Source organism: Entelurus aequoreus, linkage group LG20 (genome assembly GCF_033978785.1).
Source record: "Entelurus aequoreus isolate RoL-2023_Sb linkage group LG20, RoL_Eaeq_v1.1, whole genome shotgun sequence".
In the NCBI taxonomy this organism is placed as follows: Eukaryota; Metazoa; Chordata; class Actinopteri; order Syngnathiformes; family Syngnathidae; genus Entelurus; species Entelurus aequoreus.
In genome coordinates this window covers 16,372,415-16,392,081 of record NC_084750.1, presented here as the reverse complement: position 1 = coordinate 16,392,081, position 19,667 = coordinate 16,372,415, and the positions used below count along the sequence as shown (strand labels likewise).

General features: G+C 38.4%; 1 protein-coding gene across 3 annotated transcripts in view; it reads left to right on the top strand.

Moving 5' to 3' along the window:
* itgb8 (integrin, beta 8) overlaps nucleotides 1–18,283 on the top strand; it is an 89,232-nt gene extending 70,949 nt beyond the window's left edge. Inside the window, exons 14-17 of one of the 3 annotated variants that reach the window (XR_009822144.1) lie at nucleotides 1,930–2,037; nucleotides 4,454–4,617; nucleotides 12,057–14,414; nucleotides 14,536–18,283. Coding sequence is in view for 1 of the 3 variants with exons in the window: in XM_062029484.1 (XP_061885468.1) it covers nucleotides 1,930–2,037; nucleotides 4,454–4,617; nucleotides 12,057–12,179 (395 nt within the window). In the remaining 2 variants the exon portion in view is untranslated. Of the gene's footprint in view, nucleotides 1–1,929; nucleotides 2,038–4,453; nucleotides 4,618–12,056 lie in introns of those variants that run through there. The other 2 variants (XM_062029484.1, XR_009822145.1) reach the window with 2 other exon arrangements.
* The last annotated feature ends 1,384 nt before the right edge of the window (nucleotides 18,284–19,667 follow it).

The following is a 19,667-nucleotide window of genomic DNA, read 5'->3' as shown; positions in this document are numbered from 1 at the left end:
GTATCTGATAAAAAAAAGGCTTGCACCTACCGGAAGTAGCGTGACGTAGTCAGTTGAACATATACGCAAAGTTCCCTATTGTTTACAATGATGGCCGCATGAAGTGAGAGAGATTCGGACCGAGAAAGCGACAATTTCCCCATTAATTTGAGCGAGGATGAAAGATTTGTGGATGAGTAAAGTGCAAGTGAAGGACTAGTGGGGAGTTGAAGCTATTCAGATAGGGAAGATGCTGTGAGAGCCGGGGGTGACCTGATATTCAGCTGGGAATGACTACAACAGTAAATAAACACAAGCCATATATATACTCTATTAGCCACAACACAACCAGGCTTATATTTAATATGCCACAAATTAATCCTACATAAAAAAACCTGCGTGTTTGTTATGCTAGCTCCTAGCTCCTCTGCTAGCTCCTAGCTCCATAGAACACGCCAATACAATTCAAACACCTGATCAACACACACAATCACTCAGCCCAAAAGACCGTTTACCTAACCCAAGGTTCATAAAGCTTATATATTTTTAAAAAGTTACGTACGTGACGCGCACATACGGTCAAGTTATCGAATGTTTAGCAGCCAAGGCTGCATACTCACGGTACCTGATATTCAGCTGGGAATGACTACAACAGTAAATAAACACAAGACATATATATACTCTATTAGCCACAACACAACCAGGCTTATATTTAATATGCCACAAATTAATCCTGCATAATAACACCTGTGTGTTTGTTTTGCTAGCTCCTAGCTCCTCTGCTAGCTCCTACCTCCATAGAACACGCCAATACAATTCAAACACCTGATCAACACACACAATCACTCAGCCCAAAAGACCGTTCACCTAACCCAAGGTTCATAAAGCTTATATATTTTTAAAAAGTTACGTACGTGACGCGCACGTACGGTACGGTACCTGTTATGCTAGCTCCTAGCTCCTCTGCTAGCTCCTAGCTCCATAGAACACGCCAATACAATTCAAACACATGATCAACACACACAATCACTCAGCCCAAAAGACCGTTCACCTAACCCAAGGTTCATAAAGCTTATATATTTTAAAAAAAGTTACGTACATACGCAAAAAAAAGCCAAAGCTGCATACTCACAGTAGCACGTCTGCGTCTTTGTCATCCAAATCAAAGTAATCCTGGTAAGAGTCTGTGTTGTCCCAGTTCTCTACAGGCGTCTGTGTATCCAAGTCAAAAGTCCTCCTGGTTAGAGTCTCTGTTATCCGAGTTCTTCCATCTTGACTGCCTCTTTCGGGAATGTAAACAAAGAAGCGCCGGCTGTGTACTGTTGTTGCTGACTACGTTCGAAAAATACGTCCATTTCGCACCGACAACTTTCTTCTTTGCTTGCTCGGCTTCCTTCTCCATAATGCAATGAACATGATTGAAACAGATTCACGAACACAGATGTCCAGAATACTGTGGAATTATGAAATGAAAACATAGCTTTTTCGTATTGGCTTCAATGTGGAAGGCATACCCGTGTTCCCCGGTCTACGTCACGCGCATACGTCATCCTCAGAGGCGTTTCGAACCGGAAGTTTAGCGGCAAATTTAAAATGTCACTTTATAAGTTAACCCGGCCGTATTGGCATGTGTTATAATGTTAAGATTTCATCATTGATATATAAACTATCAGACTGCGTGGTCGGTAGTAGTGGGTTTCAGTAGGCCTTTAATATGTCCATGTGGAAACTCGGAACCGAACCGACACCCCCGTACCGAAACGGTTCAATACAAATACACGTACCGTTACACCCCTACCCAGGCCTGTTTTAGATGCAGCTTGTTTTTTTCTGCAGATATCAGGCTGATTTTCGAAACCCATCTGGGATCAGGAGACCCCTACTGGATGCATTTGGTATGTTTTGACCGAGTCCCACTAACAAAATGTGTCTTTGTTTTCTGCAAAACAGGAAGCAGGGGGCTTCGCTGTATGTACATCAGTGGTGACAGCTGTCGCTATTGGTTTCAGAGCCGCTCAGAGTCTGGACGGGAGCAGCTTCACATCAGCACCAGAGCAGGTAGGAGTCTGCATCACAACTGCTGCCATCGCGGGTCAACTGCACCCTGGTGCATTTGAGTCAGCAAGACTGCCGCGTGTGTGTGTGTGTGTGTGTGTGTGTGTGTGTGTGTGTGTGTGTGTGTGTGTGTGTGTGTGTGTGTGTGTGTGTGTGTGTGTGTGTGTGTGTGTGTGTGTGTGTGTTGCAGCTGTATTTTACATTCCCCTTCTGTTCCAAGCTCCATTTTCTTCACTTACACTAACACACACAGTTTTTGAAATACAAGGTTACACTTTCACACACGCTGCACATCCAAGTGTTACAGTTCATCCCCCTCCCCGGCTGAGTTTTCGGAACAAAACCGCTCATTGTGCGTTTTTCCTCCACCACCCCCCCCCGCCCCATCTCCTCTTATCCCCTCAACCCGACGGGACACTCTCTTCCTGCTGACGCCTACTCCCGGGTGCTCTCCATGGCAACCCTGTTACTAAATGTCTTTGGGCTCTTTGTATCGCGCCGTGAGGCTGTCATCTACACATGATCCACGCAGATACGCAGCGAACTACAAACCCAAAAAGCAGTGAAGTTGTCACGTCGCGTAAACGGTAAATAAAAACGGAATACAATGATTTGCAAATCCTTTTCAACCTATATTCAATTGAATAGACTGCAAAGACAAGATACTTAACGTTGGAACTGGAAAACATTGCAAATGTTAGCTCGTTTGGAATTTGATGCCTGCAACGTGTTTCAAAAAAAGCTGGCAAAAGTGGCAAAAAAGACTGAGAAAGTTGAGGAATTCTCGTCAAACACTTATTCGGAACATGCCACAGGTGAACAGGCTAATTGGGAACAGGTGGGTGCCATGATTGGGTATAAAAGCAGCTTCCACAAACAAGGATGGGGCGAGGGTCACCGCTTTGTCAACAAATGCCTGAGAAAATGGTTTAACAATAAAATTTCTCAACCAGCTATTGCAAGGAATTTAGGGATTTCACCATCTACGGTCCGTAATATCATCGAAAGGTTCAGAGAATCTGGAGAAATCACTGCACGTAAGCGATGATGTTACGGACCTTCGATCCCTTGAGGCGGTACTGCATCAAAAAGTGACATCAGTGTGTAAAGGATATCACCACATGGGTTTAGGAACACTTCAGAAACCCACTGTCAGTAACTACAGTTGGTCGCTACATCTGTAAGTGCAAGTTAAAACTCCACTATGCAAAGCCAAAGCCATTTATCAACAACACCCAGAAACGCCGCCGGCTTCGCTGGGCCCGAGCTCATCTAAGATGGACTGATGCAAAGTGGAAAAGTGTTCTGTGGTCTGACGAGTCCACACTTCAAATTGTTTTTGGAAACTGTGGCAGTCGTATCCTCTGGACCAAAGAGGAAAAGAACCATCCCGACTGTTCTAGGAGCAAAGTGTAAAAGCCAGCATGTGTGATGGTATGGGGTTGTATTAGCGCCCAAGGCATGGGTAACTTACACATCTGCGAAGGCACCATCAATGCTGAAAGGTACATACAGGTTTTGGAGCAACGTTATCATGGACGCCCCTGATTATTTCAGCAAGACAATGCCAAGCCACGTGTTACAATAGCGTAGTCCAGACCGGTCTCCCGTTGAAAATGTGTGGTGCATTATGAAGCCTAAAATACCACAACGGAGACTGTTGAACAACTTAAGCTGTACATCAAGCAAGAATGGGAAAGAATTCCACCTGAGCTTCAAAAATGTGTCTCCTCAGTTCCCAAGGAAAGGCGCATGTAACACAGCAAAAAAAATAAGTTTTTCAGTGTGAACATGAAATATCTTGTCTTTGCAGTCTATTCAATTGAATATAAGTTGAAAAGGATTTACAAATCATTGTATTCTGTTTTTATTTACCATTTACACCAGTGGTCCCCAACCTTTTTGTAGCTGCGGACCGGTCAACGATTGAAAATTTGTCCCACGGACCGGTGGGGGTGTATTTAAAAAAAAAAAAAAAATTTAATTTGTTTTTTTTTTTTACATAATTAAATAAAATCATGTGTGCTTACGGACTGTATCCCTGCAGACTGTATTGATCTATATTGATATATAATGTATATATTGTGTTTTTTATGTTGATTTCATTTTTTTTTAAAAATTTTATTTTTTTATTTTTTATTTTTTTAAATTTCTTGTGCGGCCCGGTACCAATCGGTCCGGTGGTTGGGGACCACTGATTTACACAACTTGACAACTTCACTGCTTTTGGGTTTTGTACTCAAACTACTGTGTAAGCATTTTTGCTCACTTAACTACCGTTCTAACATGGCGTGTGTGTGTGTGTGTGTGTGTGTGTGTGTGTGTGTGTGTGTGTGTGTGTGTGTGTGTGTGTGTGTGTGTGTGTGTGTGTGTGTGTGTGTGTGTGTGTGTGTGTGTGTGTGTGTGTGTGTGTGTGTAGAATGTGCCAGTCGAGGCCGGGTGCTTGGGACCTTCCTAAGTGTGTGTGCGCTGACTGTTCTGTGCGGGCTGGTGGTGGTGGCCGTGTCCAGGCTGCTGCTCCAGAAAAGAGGCCGGTCACCAGAGGGCGCCACTAAGGATGGAGACTACCTCTGCACATGCAAGGTAAGCGCACCGACACCAACAATGAACACAACCAGGGAAGGATATAACACCTCGATGGTTTCACCGTCTGCACGGTTGCGTCGGTCAGCAGACGTCCAGATGTGTTTTACATTTCCCAACTTCAGCGAACGCGGCGGCGCGATGTGCGGCCTGCTGTGATTTACGGAACCGCGAAGACAAATGCAAGGGGGAGGGGGTCTGTTTTGTTTGGACTGTGACTGCTGTTTAAGGTGGCCGTCTGGGGGGGAAACACACACAAACCACCAAAAGCCCGTGCAATACGAGGAAAACACAACAGAAGTACAATGAAACCGGAAGTTAGCTATGGGGGGCCAAATGGGACAAAAATAAAATGTGTCAATAATTATGTGTTATTAAATGTGCTGTTTATTTAATAATTTCATCATTTTACCAATTGATTATTTACTGATTTTTTTTATTTATTACACATTTCAATTATTATTTAAAGATGTATTTATTTTTTGTGTGAATACTCCAAAGAAATTCATCTATTTATTCTTCTTCTTCTTCTCCAGATTTTGGCGCGCTCTACCTTCCACATTTTTCACCCGATTCAAACCGTTCCAACTTCAAACTGTTCAGCCTTGACACATTTCAAAAATTCCCAGATTTCCCAGAATTGCAGGTTTTCCGGGACATTTTTCCCCATTCAAAATGAATTGGCCCTTTTTCAAACTTCCACCATTTCCGCATTTTTCATCCGATTCAATCTGTTCCAACTTCAAAATATTCAGCCTGTTCAAAATTGTGTGCTCTCCTTCAACAATTTACAAAAAAAAATCCCGGATTTCCAAAAATTACCAGTTTTCAGGGACATTTTCCCCATTTAAAATGGGGAAAATGGCCATTTCTGAAACTTCCAGAATTTACACATTTTTCAAACGATTCAAACCATTCCACCGTCAACATATTCCACTCATCCTGGAAATTCAATCTATAATTTTTCCAATTTCCAAAAAATTTCAGAAATTCCCAGAATTCCTTTTTTTCTAACCCTTTTTTGACCCTTTTTTCTGGTGACTACTCCTTCCACATTTTTAAACCGTTCCACCGTCCAAACATTCCTCTTAATCAGGACGAAAAACAAATTTGTTTTTTTAACTGGAAAAATTCCCGGTTTTCCCGAAATTCCTGGAATTCCCGAATACCATTTCTCAATTAAAAATGTTGCTACTTCAACATTTCTCGACCAATTTAAAAAATTCCAACACCAACCATTTCAACTCATTCAGAACATTCAAGTTCTATAACATTTTCCAAAAACATTCCCGCTTTTCCCAAAATTCCCAAATGTCCATGAAATTCCCATTGAAACACATGGTACATTTTTCAAAGTTCCAGAATTCCCACATTTTTCATTTGATTCAGTCTGTTCCAATTTCAAAATATTCAGCCTGTTCAAAATTGTGTGCTCTCCTTCAACAATTTACAAAAAAAAATCCTGGATTTCCAAAAATTCCCAGTCTTCAGGGACATTTTCCCCATTCAAAATGGGGGAAATGGCCATTTCTGAAACTTCCACAATTTACACATTTTTCAACCGATTCAAACCATTCCACCGTCAACATATTCCACTCATCCTGGAAATTTAAACTATAATTTTTCCAATTTCCAAAAAATTCCAGAAATTCCCAGAATTCCTTCTTTTCTAACCCTTTTTTGACCCTTTTTTCTGGCGACTACTCCTTCCACATTTTTTAACCCACTTTAACCGTTCTACCGTCCAAACATTCCTCTTAATCAGGACGAAAAACTAATTTGTTTTTTGAACTGGAAAAATTCCCGGTTTTCCCGAAATTCCTGGAATTCCTTAATACCATTTCTCAATTAAAAATGTTGCTACTTTAACATTTCTCGACCAACCATTTCAACTCATTCAGAACATTCAAGTTTTATAACATTTTCCCAAAAAATTCCCGCTTTTTCCAAAATTCCCAAATGTCCATGAAATTCCCATTGAAACGCATGATACATTTTTCAAAGTTCCAGAATTCCCACATTTTTCATTCAATTCAGTCTGTTCCAATTTCAAAATATTCAGCCTTTTTAACTGGAAAAATTCCCTGGTTTTCCCGAAATTCCTGGAATTCCTTAATACCATTTCTCAATTAAAAATGTTGCTACTTCAACATTTCTCGACCGATTTGAAAAATTCCAACACCAACCATTTCAACTCATTCAGAACATTCAAGTTATATAACATTTTCCAAAAAAATTCCCGCTTTTCCCAAAATTCCCAAATGTCCATGAAATTCCCATTGAAACGCATGGTACATTTTTCAAAGTTCCAGAATTCCCACATTTGTCATCCGATTCAAACGGTTCTAACTTCAAAATATTCAGCATGTTCAAAATTGTGTGCTCTCCTTCAAAAATTTACAAAAAAAAATCCCGGATTTCCAAAAATTCCCAGTTTTCAGGGACATTTTCCCCATTCACAATGAATTGGCCATGTCTGAAACTTCCACAATTCGCACATTTTCCAACCGATTCAAACCATTCCACCTTCAACACATTCCACTCATCCTGGACATTCAAACTATCATTTTTTCAAGTTCAAAAAAATTCCAGGAATTCACAGAATTCCCTTTTTTTTTCAAACCCTTTTTGGACCCTTTTTTCTGGTGAATACTCCTTCCACATTTTTAAACCGTTCCACCGTCCAAACATTCCTCTTAATCAGGACAAAAAACAAAGTTGTTTTTTGAACTGGAAAAATTCCCAGTTTTCCCGAAATTCCTGAATACCATTTCTCAATTAAAAATGTTGCTACTTCAACATTTCTCGACCGATTTGAAAAATTCCAACACCAACCATTTCAACTCATTCAGAACATTCAAGTTTTATAACATTTTCCAAAAAAATTCCCACTTTTCCCAAATGTCCATGAAATTCCCATTGAAACGCATGGTACATTTTTCAAAGTTCCAGAATTCCCACATTTTTCATCCAATTCAGTCTGTTCCAACTTGAAAATATTCAGCCGGTTCAAAATTGTGTGCTCTCCTTCAACAATTTAAAAAAAAAATCCAGGATTTCCAAAAATTCCCAGTTTTCAGGGACATTTTCCCCATTCACAATGAATTGGCCATTTCTGAAACTTCCACAATTCGCACATTTTTCAACCGATTCAAACTATTCCACCGTCAACATATTCCACTCATCCTGGACATTCAAACTATAATATATTCCAAGCTCAAAACAATTCCAGGAATTCCCAGAATTCCCTTTTTTTCCAAACCCTTTTTGGACTCTTTTTTTCTGTTGACTACTTCTTCCACATTTTTAAACCGTTCCACCGTCCAAACATTCCTCTTAATCAGGACAAAAAACAAAGTTCTTTTTTGAACTGGAAAAATTCCCAGTTTTCCCGAAATTCCTGAATACCATTTCTCAATTAAAAATGTTGCTACTTCAACATTTCTCGACTGATTTGAAAAATTCCAACACCAACCATTTCAACTCATTCATAACATTCAAGTTTTATAAAATGTTCCCAAAAAATTCCCACTTTGCCCGAAATTCCCAAATTTCCATGAAATTCCCATTGAAACGAATGGTACATTTTTCAAAGTTCCACAATTCCCACATTTTTCATCCGATTCAGTCTGTTCCAACTTCAAAATATTCAGCCTGTTCAAAATTGTGTGCTCTCCAACAATTTAAAGAAACAATACCGGATTTCCAAAAATTCCCAGTTTTCAGGGACAATTTCCCCATTCACAATGAATTGCCCCTTTTTTAAACTTCCACAATTCGCACATATTTCAACTGATTCAAACCATTCCACCGTCAACATATTCCACTCATCCTGGAAATTTTAACTATAATTTTTCCAATTCCAAAAAAATTCCAGGAATTCTCAGAATTCCTTTTTTTCCCAAACCCTTTTTTGACCCTTTTTTCTGGCGACTACTCTTTCCACATTTTTTAACCATTTCACCGTCCAAACATTCCTCTTAATCAGGACAAAAAACAAAGTTGTTTTTTGAACTGGACAAATTCCCGGTTTTCCCGAAATTCCTGGAATTCCTTAATACCATTTATTCAGGGATCAATAAAGTACTTTCTATTCTATTCTACAAGCTAAACAACAAGAAACGTTATTTGTGTGCAGGGCAGGTCGGCACATAAAAAAGCCTGATTGGCAACCTGGAACAGCTGAGCTCAAATTGCTAATCAGGCACAGGTGAGGGAGACAACGTTGAGACAAACAGGAAGTAAAATGCAGAAATAAGGAAAAATACACAAAGTCAAAACATGGCATGACAGGTTCTGACAAAATGAAGAAGTGCAGCAGATTAGTGATCCATCCATTTTCTACCGCCTGCCTCTCATAACTTTGACAAAATAATACAAAGGGAAATGAAACAAATTACAATCTTTTGTAACCCATTTGCTTGCTTACTACTTAAGTATGTTCACGGTGTTATTTCATGCCGTAATTGTTCTTTGACCTTGTGTTTAATGATAATGCATCATAGCCGGATGTTCTGTTGAAATTAAGCCGGTATTTTTGTCACCCCTTTTATTTTGAAAAGCATCGTAATACATGTCGGTACCCGTACCAATGTAACCGAGGGTTTATATATGTGGCCTATACTTCCGCTCTTAGCGCCTTCAAAATAAGAGCTCATATAACCACTCACTGTACAAATACATACACACATATATACATAAAATGCACAGCAATTCAACATCTTAAGTGATGTAATAAGTAAAGATAATCACAACAAGGACTTTCAGGTGAGACATTTTGCAGACATGTCCTAAATTAAATGTGACAAACCGAGTCTAACGAGCTACTAAGCTAGCAGTTAGCTTGTGAACTGGGTACAATAAAACTCACAAAATAATTAGAAACACAGTTTTTAGCCTCTAACAAGGAAGCACAAACGCAGTTTTAAGGACTTAGCAAGGAGAATTGAAGTGAAAAACAAAGTTACTCACTCAGTATTGACGCACACTGCCAGTTAAACATGAAGACGCTTGTTGCACTGATGCGTTGAGGGCCCCCCTCCAGCGTCGTAATATTGAACTACATGCAAAATAACAAGTACTACAGAGACGGTCTTCTTGTACATTGAGTAGGAGTACTGACTCCCACTATGGTGCATCAATACCAGCGTTTCCCACACAATTTGGACCAACACGAACACGTTACAAGGCATCTGAATTGCCAGAGAAAAATAAAATAAAGCCATATTTAGCGATTTAATTAGAGCCCAGACATTTTTTTAAAATTTTTTTTAAATAAGGACATAGTGAGAATTCTAAAGCTACGTTTGAACCGCAAGGCATTTTGTTTGTTTGTAAAATATGATCGTTAATGTAGTCATTTACGTGCCAAGAAAAAAGTCATTTCTAATTGTGAACAGAATGGGTTCCTGAAGTCACCCTCATGCGCACATGACGTCATGACGTCACGAGCCCCGCCGGCATGCGCAGTTGTGTGTTGACGGAAGTAAACATGGCTCCGATTCTAGTAGCTCTTAGTCCTGTAGTATTTGTGGGACTTTCAAGGGTTTTGAGGAACTGGAGACCCAACATTTTTTGTGTAACGGATTCACTTAGCGTAGAAGATTGAGAAAGGAGAGGGCAAGAATTTTGCCTCTCGCAGTTTGTGAGGTATTTGCTCCGAGGCGAGTAGTGAAGTGTTGGGACTTTGACGTTGAACATCTTTTCACCTGTTTCCTACTCTTTTTTTAATTTTTATTATTTATTTATTTTTTTTAAATTAAGCAATCATCATCTCCGTACAAACAAAATATGTCAAATATAGTACAGTCAAATATAATACAAATAGATAAAATATATATTTTTTTTATTTATTTAATTTTTTTTAAATTAAGCAATCATCATCTTTATACAAACTAAATATGTCAAATATAGTACAGTAAAATATAATACAAATAGATAAAATTTATATATATTTATTTATTTTAATATTATTTTTTAAATTAAGCAATCATCTTTATACAAACAAAATATGTCAAATATAGTACAGTAAAATATAATACAAATAGATAAAATATATATATATTTATTTATTTTATTTTTATTTTTTTTAAATTAAGCAATCATCTTTATACAAATAAAAAATATGTCAAATATAGTACAGTAAAATATAATACAAATAGATAAGTATATATATATATATATATATATATATATATATATACACTGTATGTATATATATATATATACTGTATATATATATACATCCATCCATCCATCCGAATGCAGCTGAGATAGACTCCAGCACCCCCCGCGACCCCAAAAAGGGACAAGCGGTAGAAAATGGATGGAGATATATATATATATATATATATATTTATTTATTTATTTATTTTTTTTAAATTAAGCAATCATCTTTATACAAACACAATATGTCAAATATAGCACAGTAACATATAATACAAATAGATAAAATATATATATATATTATTTTTTTTTATTTTTTTTTTTAAGTAAGCAATCATCATCTTTATACAAACAAAACATGTCAAATATAGTACAGTAAAATATAATACAAATAGATAAAATATTTATTTTATTTTTAAAAAATTAAGCAATCATCATCTTTATACAAACAAAATATGTCAAATATAGAACAGTAAAATATAATACAAATAGATTTTTTTTTATTTTTTAAAATATATATATATATATATATATATATATAGAAAATTGGGATGATGAAGTGAGCATGAGTTAGTACATTACCAGCGTGTCAGCCTTTCCAAACTTTCCAGGTTCTAAACCAAAGGCCGTGGGCTGAGCCAGGACAGGTGTTGCACTTCCATACGCACTTCAAACTACAACTTTAGTCTTCCCAAAAATAGCTTTATTTGCAAAAAAAAAAGAAAAATTTTCTTTCCAAGGTTAACAAAAACAAATTTAACTACAAATAAAGCTATAAACAAAACTAAGCTCAAGTGCTCAAAAAACGTTGTCACCTCCAGTCTCTCCACCCGACATTTGTCCAATCAGTGTCACCTGTGCACCCCTCTGTGCTTTTGTCACAGGTGCTGTAAATGACACGGAATGTAAATGACTTTCTAATTCAAAAAACAAATAACTTAATAAATGCAGTATCAGAGAAATATAAATAACACAAAAATGGCTACTGAAACTAAGATGACCAACACCAAAGTGCAGTAGCGCAGTAGGCCCAAGCATCCATCAAACACCACCACAATGACCAACGTCAAAGTGCAGTAGGCACAAGTATTCATCAAACAACAAACAATTAATTTAACTTAATATAAGCATACGAACAACACAAAAATGTCTACCACAACCAGTGACAGACGAGTCCTCCAAAATGAGTCTTGAATAAGAAGGGGCGTCTCATGTTCGGGTCGACACGGCCTCATCGGGGGTTGACCTCTGCGTGTTCCTATCCCATCTTTCAGGAGCTGGCCTACATCCCGACGAGCAACGAGAAAACGGTCACCTACAGGAGAGAGCGACCGCCTGACCACGCGGTGGAGATGACCGTCCACGTCAAGATGCCCCTCGGCGAGCCCTGGCAGTGACGGTGGTGGGACCGGAAAGAAGGGCGACGGACTCGTCCGTGGCGAGGTCCGTGTGAATCCAACCCGGCCAGTCTGACGGTGGGGTTGTAGAAAAAAAAAAAGCCTGATGGAATCCTTGAGCCATGCGTTGGGACTGCGAAGGCCAGTATTGTGGATCCAAGAGCACAGGAGTCATCACTCTAATTTATGTAAGTGTGTGTGTGTTCTTGTATTTATACCCTTCTTGAGACATCAACAAGGAAAAGTACCTAACAAGTGAGGACATAAATCATGGTCCCAATAACATTGCATCTAATAGAGAATGTCTCATTTGCACCCCCTGCTGGTGACATCTATCAAAATGCGGGTGGCCCCAAAAAGGAGGGATTTTTGAAATCGACTGTGTGTCACTTTCAAAAGTGCTCCACTTCTGGTCAACATATGAAATAACAAGTGTGTGTAAGAATTTGAAATGCGCCCCCTTTGGCCAAAATTAATAAAATAAGATAAAATATGTATATAGAGACATACTGTAATAACTTGAAGTAAATAATGAAGATTAAAAACCAATTACAAACAAAAAAAACAACTAAAAGCTTACCTTTTTTATATTTGCATAGTATGTATTTATTATTAATGTTGTAAATACACATCTTTATACATCTAGAAAGGGTGGTCCTAAAGAGGTAGGCATTTTTCAGAGGTCTCAAGAAAGTGACAAATACAAGAATGTGTGTGTGTGTGTGCGTGTGTGCGTGTGTGTGTGTGTGTATGTGTGTGGGTGTGTGTGTGTTCTTGTATTTCTACCCTTCTTGAGACATCAACAAGGAAAAGTACCTAACAAGTGATGACATAAATCATGGTCCCAATAACATTGCATCTCATAGAGAATGTCTCATTTGCACCCCCTGCTGGTGACATCCATCAAAATGCGGGTGGCCCCAAAAAGGAGGGATGTGTGTCGGTTTTAAAAGTGCTCCCCTTCTGATCAACATATGAAATAACAAGTGTGTTTAAAAATTTGAAGTGCTCCCCTTCTGGCCAACATATGAAATAACAAGTGTGTGTAAACATTTAAAGTGTTCCTCCTCTGGTCAACATATGAAACAACAAGTGTGTGTAAACATTTGAAGTGCTCCCCCTCTGGCCAACATATGAAATAACAAGTGTGTGTAAGAAATTTAAACGCGCCCCCTTTGGCCAAAACTAATACAAAAATAAATAAATATGTATATAGAGACATACTGTAATAACTTGAAGTAAATAATGAAGATTAAAAAACAATTACAAACATTTGCATAGTATGTATTTATTATCAATGTTGTAAATACACATCTTTATATATCTAGAAAGGGTGGTCCTAAAGAGGTAGGCATTTGTCTGAGGTCTCAAGAAGGTAACAAATACAAGAGTGTGTGTGTGTGTGTGTGCGTGTTCTTGTATTTTACCCTTCTTGAGACATCAACAAGGAAAAGTACCTAACAAGTGAGGACATAAATCATGGTCCCAATAACATTGCATCTCATAGAGAATGTCTCATTTGCACCCCCTGCTGGTGACATCCATCAAAATGCGGGTGGCCCCAAAAAGGAGGGATGTGTGTCGGTTTTAAAAGTGCTCCCCTTCTGATCAACATATGAAATAACAAGTGTGTTTAAAAATTTGAAGTGCTCCCCTTCTGGCCAACATATGAAACAACAAGTGTGTGTAAACATTTAAAGTGTTCCTCCTCTGGTCAACATATGAAACAAGAAGTGTGTGTAAACATTTGAAGTGCTCCCCCTCTGGCCAACATATGGAATAACAAGTGTGTGTAAGAAATTTAAACGCGCCCCCTTTGGCCAAAACTAATACAAAAATAAATAAATATGTATATAGAGACATACTGTAATAACAATGGTTAAAAAACAATTACAAACAAAAAAAATAACTAAAAGCTTACCTTTTTTATATTTGCATAGTATGTATATATTATTAATGTTGTAAATACACATCTTTATGTAGCTAGAAAGGGTGGTCCTAAAGAGGTAGGCATTTGTCTGAGGTCTCAAGAAGGTAACAAATACAAGAATGTGTGTGTGTGTGTGTGTGTGTGTGTGTGTGTGTGTGTGTGTGTGTGTGTGTGTGTGTGTGTGTGTGTGTGTGTGTGTGTGTGTGTGTGTGTGTTGATAATATTATTGCAGTTTGTTTGGGTCTCTGCGAGCCACACACTCTCCAAATCTCCAACGTAGGCTGCCCTCTGGTGGTCATGATGAGGTACGACGTGTTTGTCCTTCTCCATGTAGTCAGTGCTTGAAGTCCACTCCTTTTTTTGCTCTACTATTCATTGTTGTTTTCTACATGTTTTCCCCTCATGCTGTGTTCCCGGGAAGAGCAGATTCCTGTGATTTGAAGTAGACTTGCACTTGTGTGACATTATATATATATATATATATAAATATATATATGTATATATATATATATATTATACTACTGACGTGTCCCTGCATTAAGGGAGCAGAAAGCCATCCACTGGAATCGCCATGCAAATGTAAACACAGCATGATCATGTGACCTCGACACAGCATGATCATGTGACCTGTGACATGTGACCTCGCGCTGTATTGTCGAGCATCTGCTACATCTCCTGAGTGTCGGGTACCAACTCACCTGGACTCAGATCCCAGGTGGACCCTCTGAAGGAGTCCTCTTGCACTATTAGACCTCCTCTAGTTCTTGTATTGAAGCAATGATGTTTACAGCAATAGCTGCTCCATTCAAGTCTATTTATTTGCTCTTGTGTTTCATGTCTCATTGCCTACGTCACAGCTGTCAAACTCAAGGCCCGCCATGTCAATTTTAATGTGGCCCGCCATGTCATTTTATGTAGTCCTCCATGTTATTCATGTGGCCCCCCAAATCATTTTATGTGATGCACCCTGTAATGTGGCCCATTAAATCCTTTTTATGTGGCCCACCGCGCCATTTAATGTTGTCCGCCACATCATTTTATTGTGGACCGCCACATTATTTATGTGGCCACTCACTTAAAAAAAAAATCTAGCCAGCCATGTCATTTAGTGTTGTCCTCCACATAATTTTATAGAGGCCTACCATCTAATTTTATAGTAGCCCACCACGTCATTTAATGTTGTCCACCACATAATTTTATGTTGGCCTGCAACATAATTTTATATTGGCCCACCACGTCATTTAATGTTGTCCACAACATAATTTTATAGTGGCGCACCACATCATTTAATGTTGTCCACCATTTAATTTTATAGTGGCCCACCACATCATTTAATGTTGTCCACCACATCATTTTATAGAGGCCTACCATCTAATTTTATAGTAGCCCACCACAAAATTTTATAATAGCCTGCCTCCTAAATTTATATTGGCACACCACATCATTTAATGTTGTCCACCACATAATTTTATAGAGGCCTATCTAATTTTATAGTAGCCCACTACGTCATTTAATGTTGTCCACCACATAATTTTATAGTGGCCCAACACATCATTTAATGTTGTCCACCACAAAATTTTATTCTGGCCCACCACATCATTTAATGTTGTCCACCACATAATTTTATAGAGACCTATCATCTAATTTTATAGTAGCCCACTATGTCATTTAATGTTGTCCACCACATAATTTTATAGTGGCCCACCACGTCATTTAATGTTGTCCACCACATAATTTTATAGTGGCGCACCACATCATTTAATGTTGTCCACCACATAATTTTTTTGTGGCCCGTCACATCATTTAATGTTGTCCACCATATCATTTTATAGAGGCCTACCATCTAATTTTATAGTAGCCCACCACATCATTTAATGTTGTCCACCACAAAATGTTATATTGGCCTGCCACATCATTTTTATTTTGGCCCACCACATCATTTAATGTTGTCCACCACATAATTTTATCGTGGCCCGTCACATCATTTAAATTTGTCCACCACATAGAGGCCTATCATCTAATTTTATAGTAACCCACCATGTCATTTAATGTTGTCCACCACATAATTTTATAGTGGCCCACCACATCATTTAATGTTGTCCACCACAAAATTTTATATTAGCCTGCCACATCATTTAATGTTGTCCACCACATAATTCTATTATGGCCCGCCACATCATTTAATGTTGTCCACCACATCATTTTATAGAGGCCTATCATCTAATTGTATAGTAGCCCACTACGTCATTTAATATTGTCCACGACATAATTTTATATTGGCCTACCACATCATTTAATGTTGTCCACCACAAAATTTTATTCTGGCCCACCACATAATTTTATAGAGGCCTATCATCTAATTTTATAGTAGCCCACTACGTCATTTAATGTTGTCCACGACATAATTTTATAGTGGCCCACCACAAAATTTTATATTGGCCTGCCACATCATTTAATGTTGTCCACCACATAATTTTATAGTGGCCCACCACATCATTTAATGTTGTCCACCACATAATTTTATAGAGGCCTACCATCTAATTTTATAGTAGCCCACCACATCATTTAATGTTGTGCACCACAAAATTTTATAATAGCCTGTCTCCTAAATTTATAGTGGCCCACCACAAAATTTTATATTGGCCTGCCACATCATTTAATGTTGTCCACCACATAATTTTATAGTGGCCCACCACATCATTTAATGTTGTCCACCACATAATTTTATAGAGGCCTATCATCTAATTTTATAGTAGCCCACTACGTCATTTAATGTTGTCCACGACATAATTTTATAGTGGTCCACCACATCATTTAATGTTGTCCACCGCACAATGTTATAGTGGCCCACCACATCATTTAATGTTGTGCACCACAACATTTTATAATAGCCTGTCTCCTAAATTTATAATGGCCCACCACATCATTTAATGTTGTCCACCACATAATTTTATAGAGGCCTACCATCTAATTTTATAGTTGCCCACTACGTCATTTAATGTTGTCCACGACAAAATTTTATAGTGGCCCACCACATCATTTAATGTTGTCCACCACAAAATTTTATAGTGGCCCACCACATCATTTAATGTTGTCCACCACATAATTTTATAGAGGCCTATCATCTAATTTTATAGTAGCCCACCACATCATTTAATGTTGTCCACCATATAATTTTATCATGGCCCGCCACATCATTTAATGTTGTCCACCACAAAATTTTATATTGGCCCACCACATCATTTAATGTTGTCCACCACATAATTTTAAAATGGCCCGCCAGATCATTTAATGTTGTCCTCTGTATTTACATGGCCACTCACATTTTTATGTGCCCCCCCCCCCCCAATCATGTTATGTGGCCCACCACATACTTTAAATGTGGCCTGACACATAATTTTATAGTGGCCCACCACATCATTTAATGTTGTCCACCACATACTTTAAATGTGGCCTGACACATAATTTTATAGTGGCCCACCACATCATTTAATGCTGTCCACCGCATAATTTTAAATTGGCCCGCCACATCATTTTATTATGGACTGCCACGTCATCTAATCCACATCATTTTATGTGGTCCTCTATGTTGTTTACGTGGCCAGACACTTCATTTATTGTTGTCCTGCCCCATAATTTTAGAGTGGCCTGTCACATCATTTTATGTGGTGCCCCATGTTATTTATGCGGCCAGACACTTTTTTTAAAAATTTGGCCATCCGCATCATTTAATGTTGCACGCCACAATTTTGTAGTGGCATGCCTGGACTGCCACATCATTTTAAGTGGCCTGCTAAAGGCTGTAAATAAAACGGCACTTCCTGGTTATTGTGTTTGTTCCTTCAAAATGTTGCAAAAGTTCTCCACTTGAGTTTGATCTGATGTTCCAAACATTTGTTTTACTTTTGGAAAATAAATGTAAAAAACAATCAACAAATGGTGTAACAAATGCTCTTCTGTTCAAGTTCATATGTAATCGATGTTGCACGTGGCCCCCGAGGGCCGCCATAATTGCGATGTGGCCCTTAATAAAATGAGTTTGACACCCCTGGCCTAGGAACATGTATTGGAATAAAATCCCAAATGTGTTTGTAAGAATAATCGTGTGTCCCATATTGTGATTTTGCAGCAGGGAAGGGATTCACGTGGTGGATCTCGCGTGAGAGGAAGAGGGGCGGGGGGGGGGGGGGGGGGGTTAATTAATTTGCAGTCTGCTGAAAATGATGGAAAGCGCCACCCTACATAGCAACTGGCGCTGTGGTCATAGTTGGAATTGCCACAAAAACACATTTGAATATATTCCACACTCCACTGCCATCTGGCGGCTAAAGTGGATCGTGCGACCGACCTCAACCCGTCACGTTTCATGTGTCAGGTAAACCGTGACGAATGAGAGTGTGCTGAGAGTCGCCATGTAGCGCCCTCTGCTGTGGACATTTGTGTTTTGCAAAAATATTTTGTAATGCTGGAGAAAAAAATCTGGACAAAGTGGCTGAGGAGAGGGAAGTCTGGGCTTCCCCGCTTAGGCTGCTGCCCCCGCGACCCGACCTCGGATAAGCGGAAGAAGATGGATGGGGGGGAAAAAGGACGTCAGTTTTCAGAAGGTTCCAGCAAAATAAGTGCAATCCAAAAAAGTACTCACAGCGCTTCACTTTTCCTACATTTTGTTATGTTACAGTCTTATTCACAAATTAAATATTGTTCCCCCCCCTCAAAATTCTACACACAACACCCCACAATGACAATGTGAAAAGTTTTTACATATGTAAATGTCATTTTAGTCCCTATTTTGCTGTAGCTTTCTGATAAATCAACGTCCTCTCTAGTGGACATTTATTTTGGACATTTTGCTATATCCTCCTGAGAAACCAGTCAGTGTCCTCTGCAGTGGACATCTGTTTTTGGTTTTAATTAGGGATGTCCGATAATGGCTTTTTGCCGATATCCGATATTCCGATATTGTCCAACTCTTTAATTACCGATACGGATATCAACCGATATATGCAGTCGTGGAATTAACACATTATATCTAATTTGGACAACCATGTATGGTGAAGATAAGGTACTTTAAAAAAAAAATTAGTAAAATAAGATAAATAAATTAAAAACATTTTGTTGAATAAAAAAGAATGTAAAACAATATAAAAACAGTTACATAGAAACTAGTAATGAATGAAAATGAGTAAAATTAACTGTTAAAGGTTAGTACTATTAGTGGAGCAGCAGCACGCACAATCATGTGTGCTTACGGACTGTATCCCTTGCAGACTGTATTGATATATATTGATATATAATGTAGGAACCAGAATATTAATAACAGAAAGAAACAACCCTTTTGTGTGAATGAGTGTAAATGGGGGAGGGAGGTTTTTTGGGTTGGTGCACTAATTGTAAGTGTATCTTGTGTTTTTTATGTGGATTTAATTAAAAAACACCTACACCGATGATAACAAAAACCGATACCGATAATTTCCGATATTACATTTTAAAGCATTTATCGGCAGGCCGATGTTATCGGACATCTCTAATAAAATGTAATGTTTGTTCTTCATTAATAA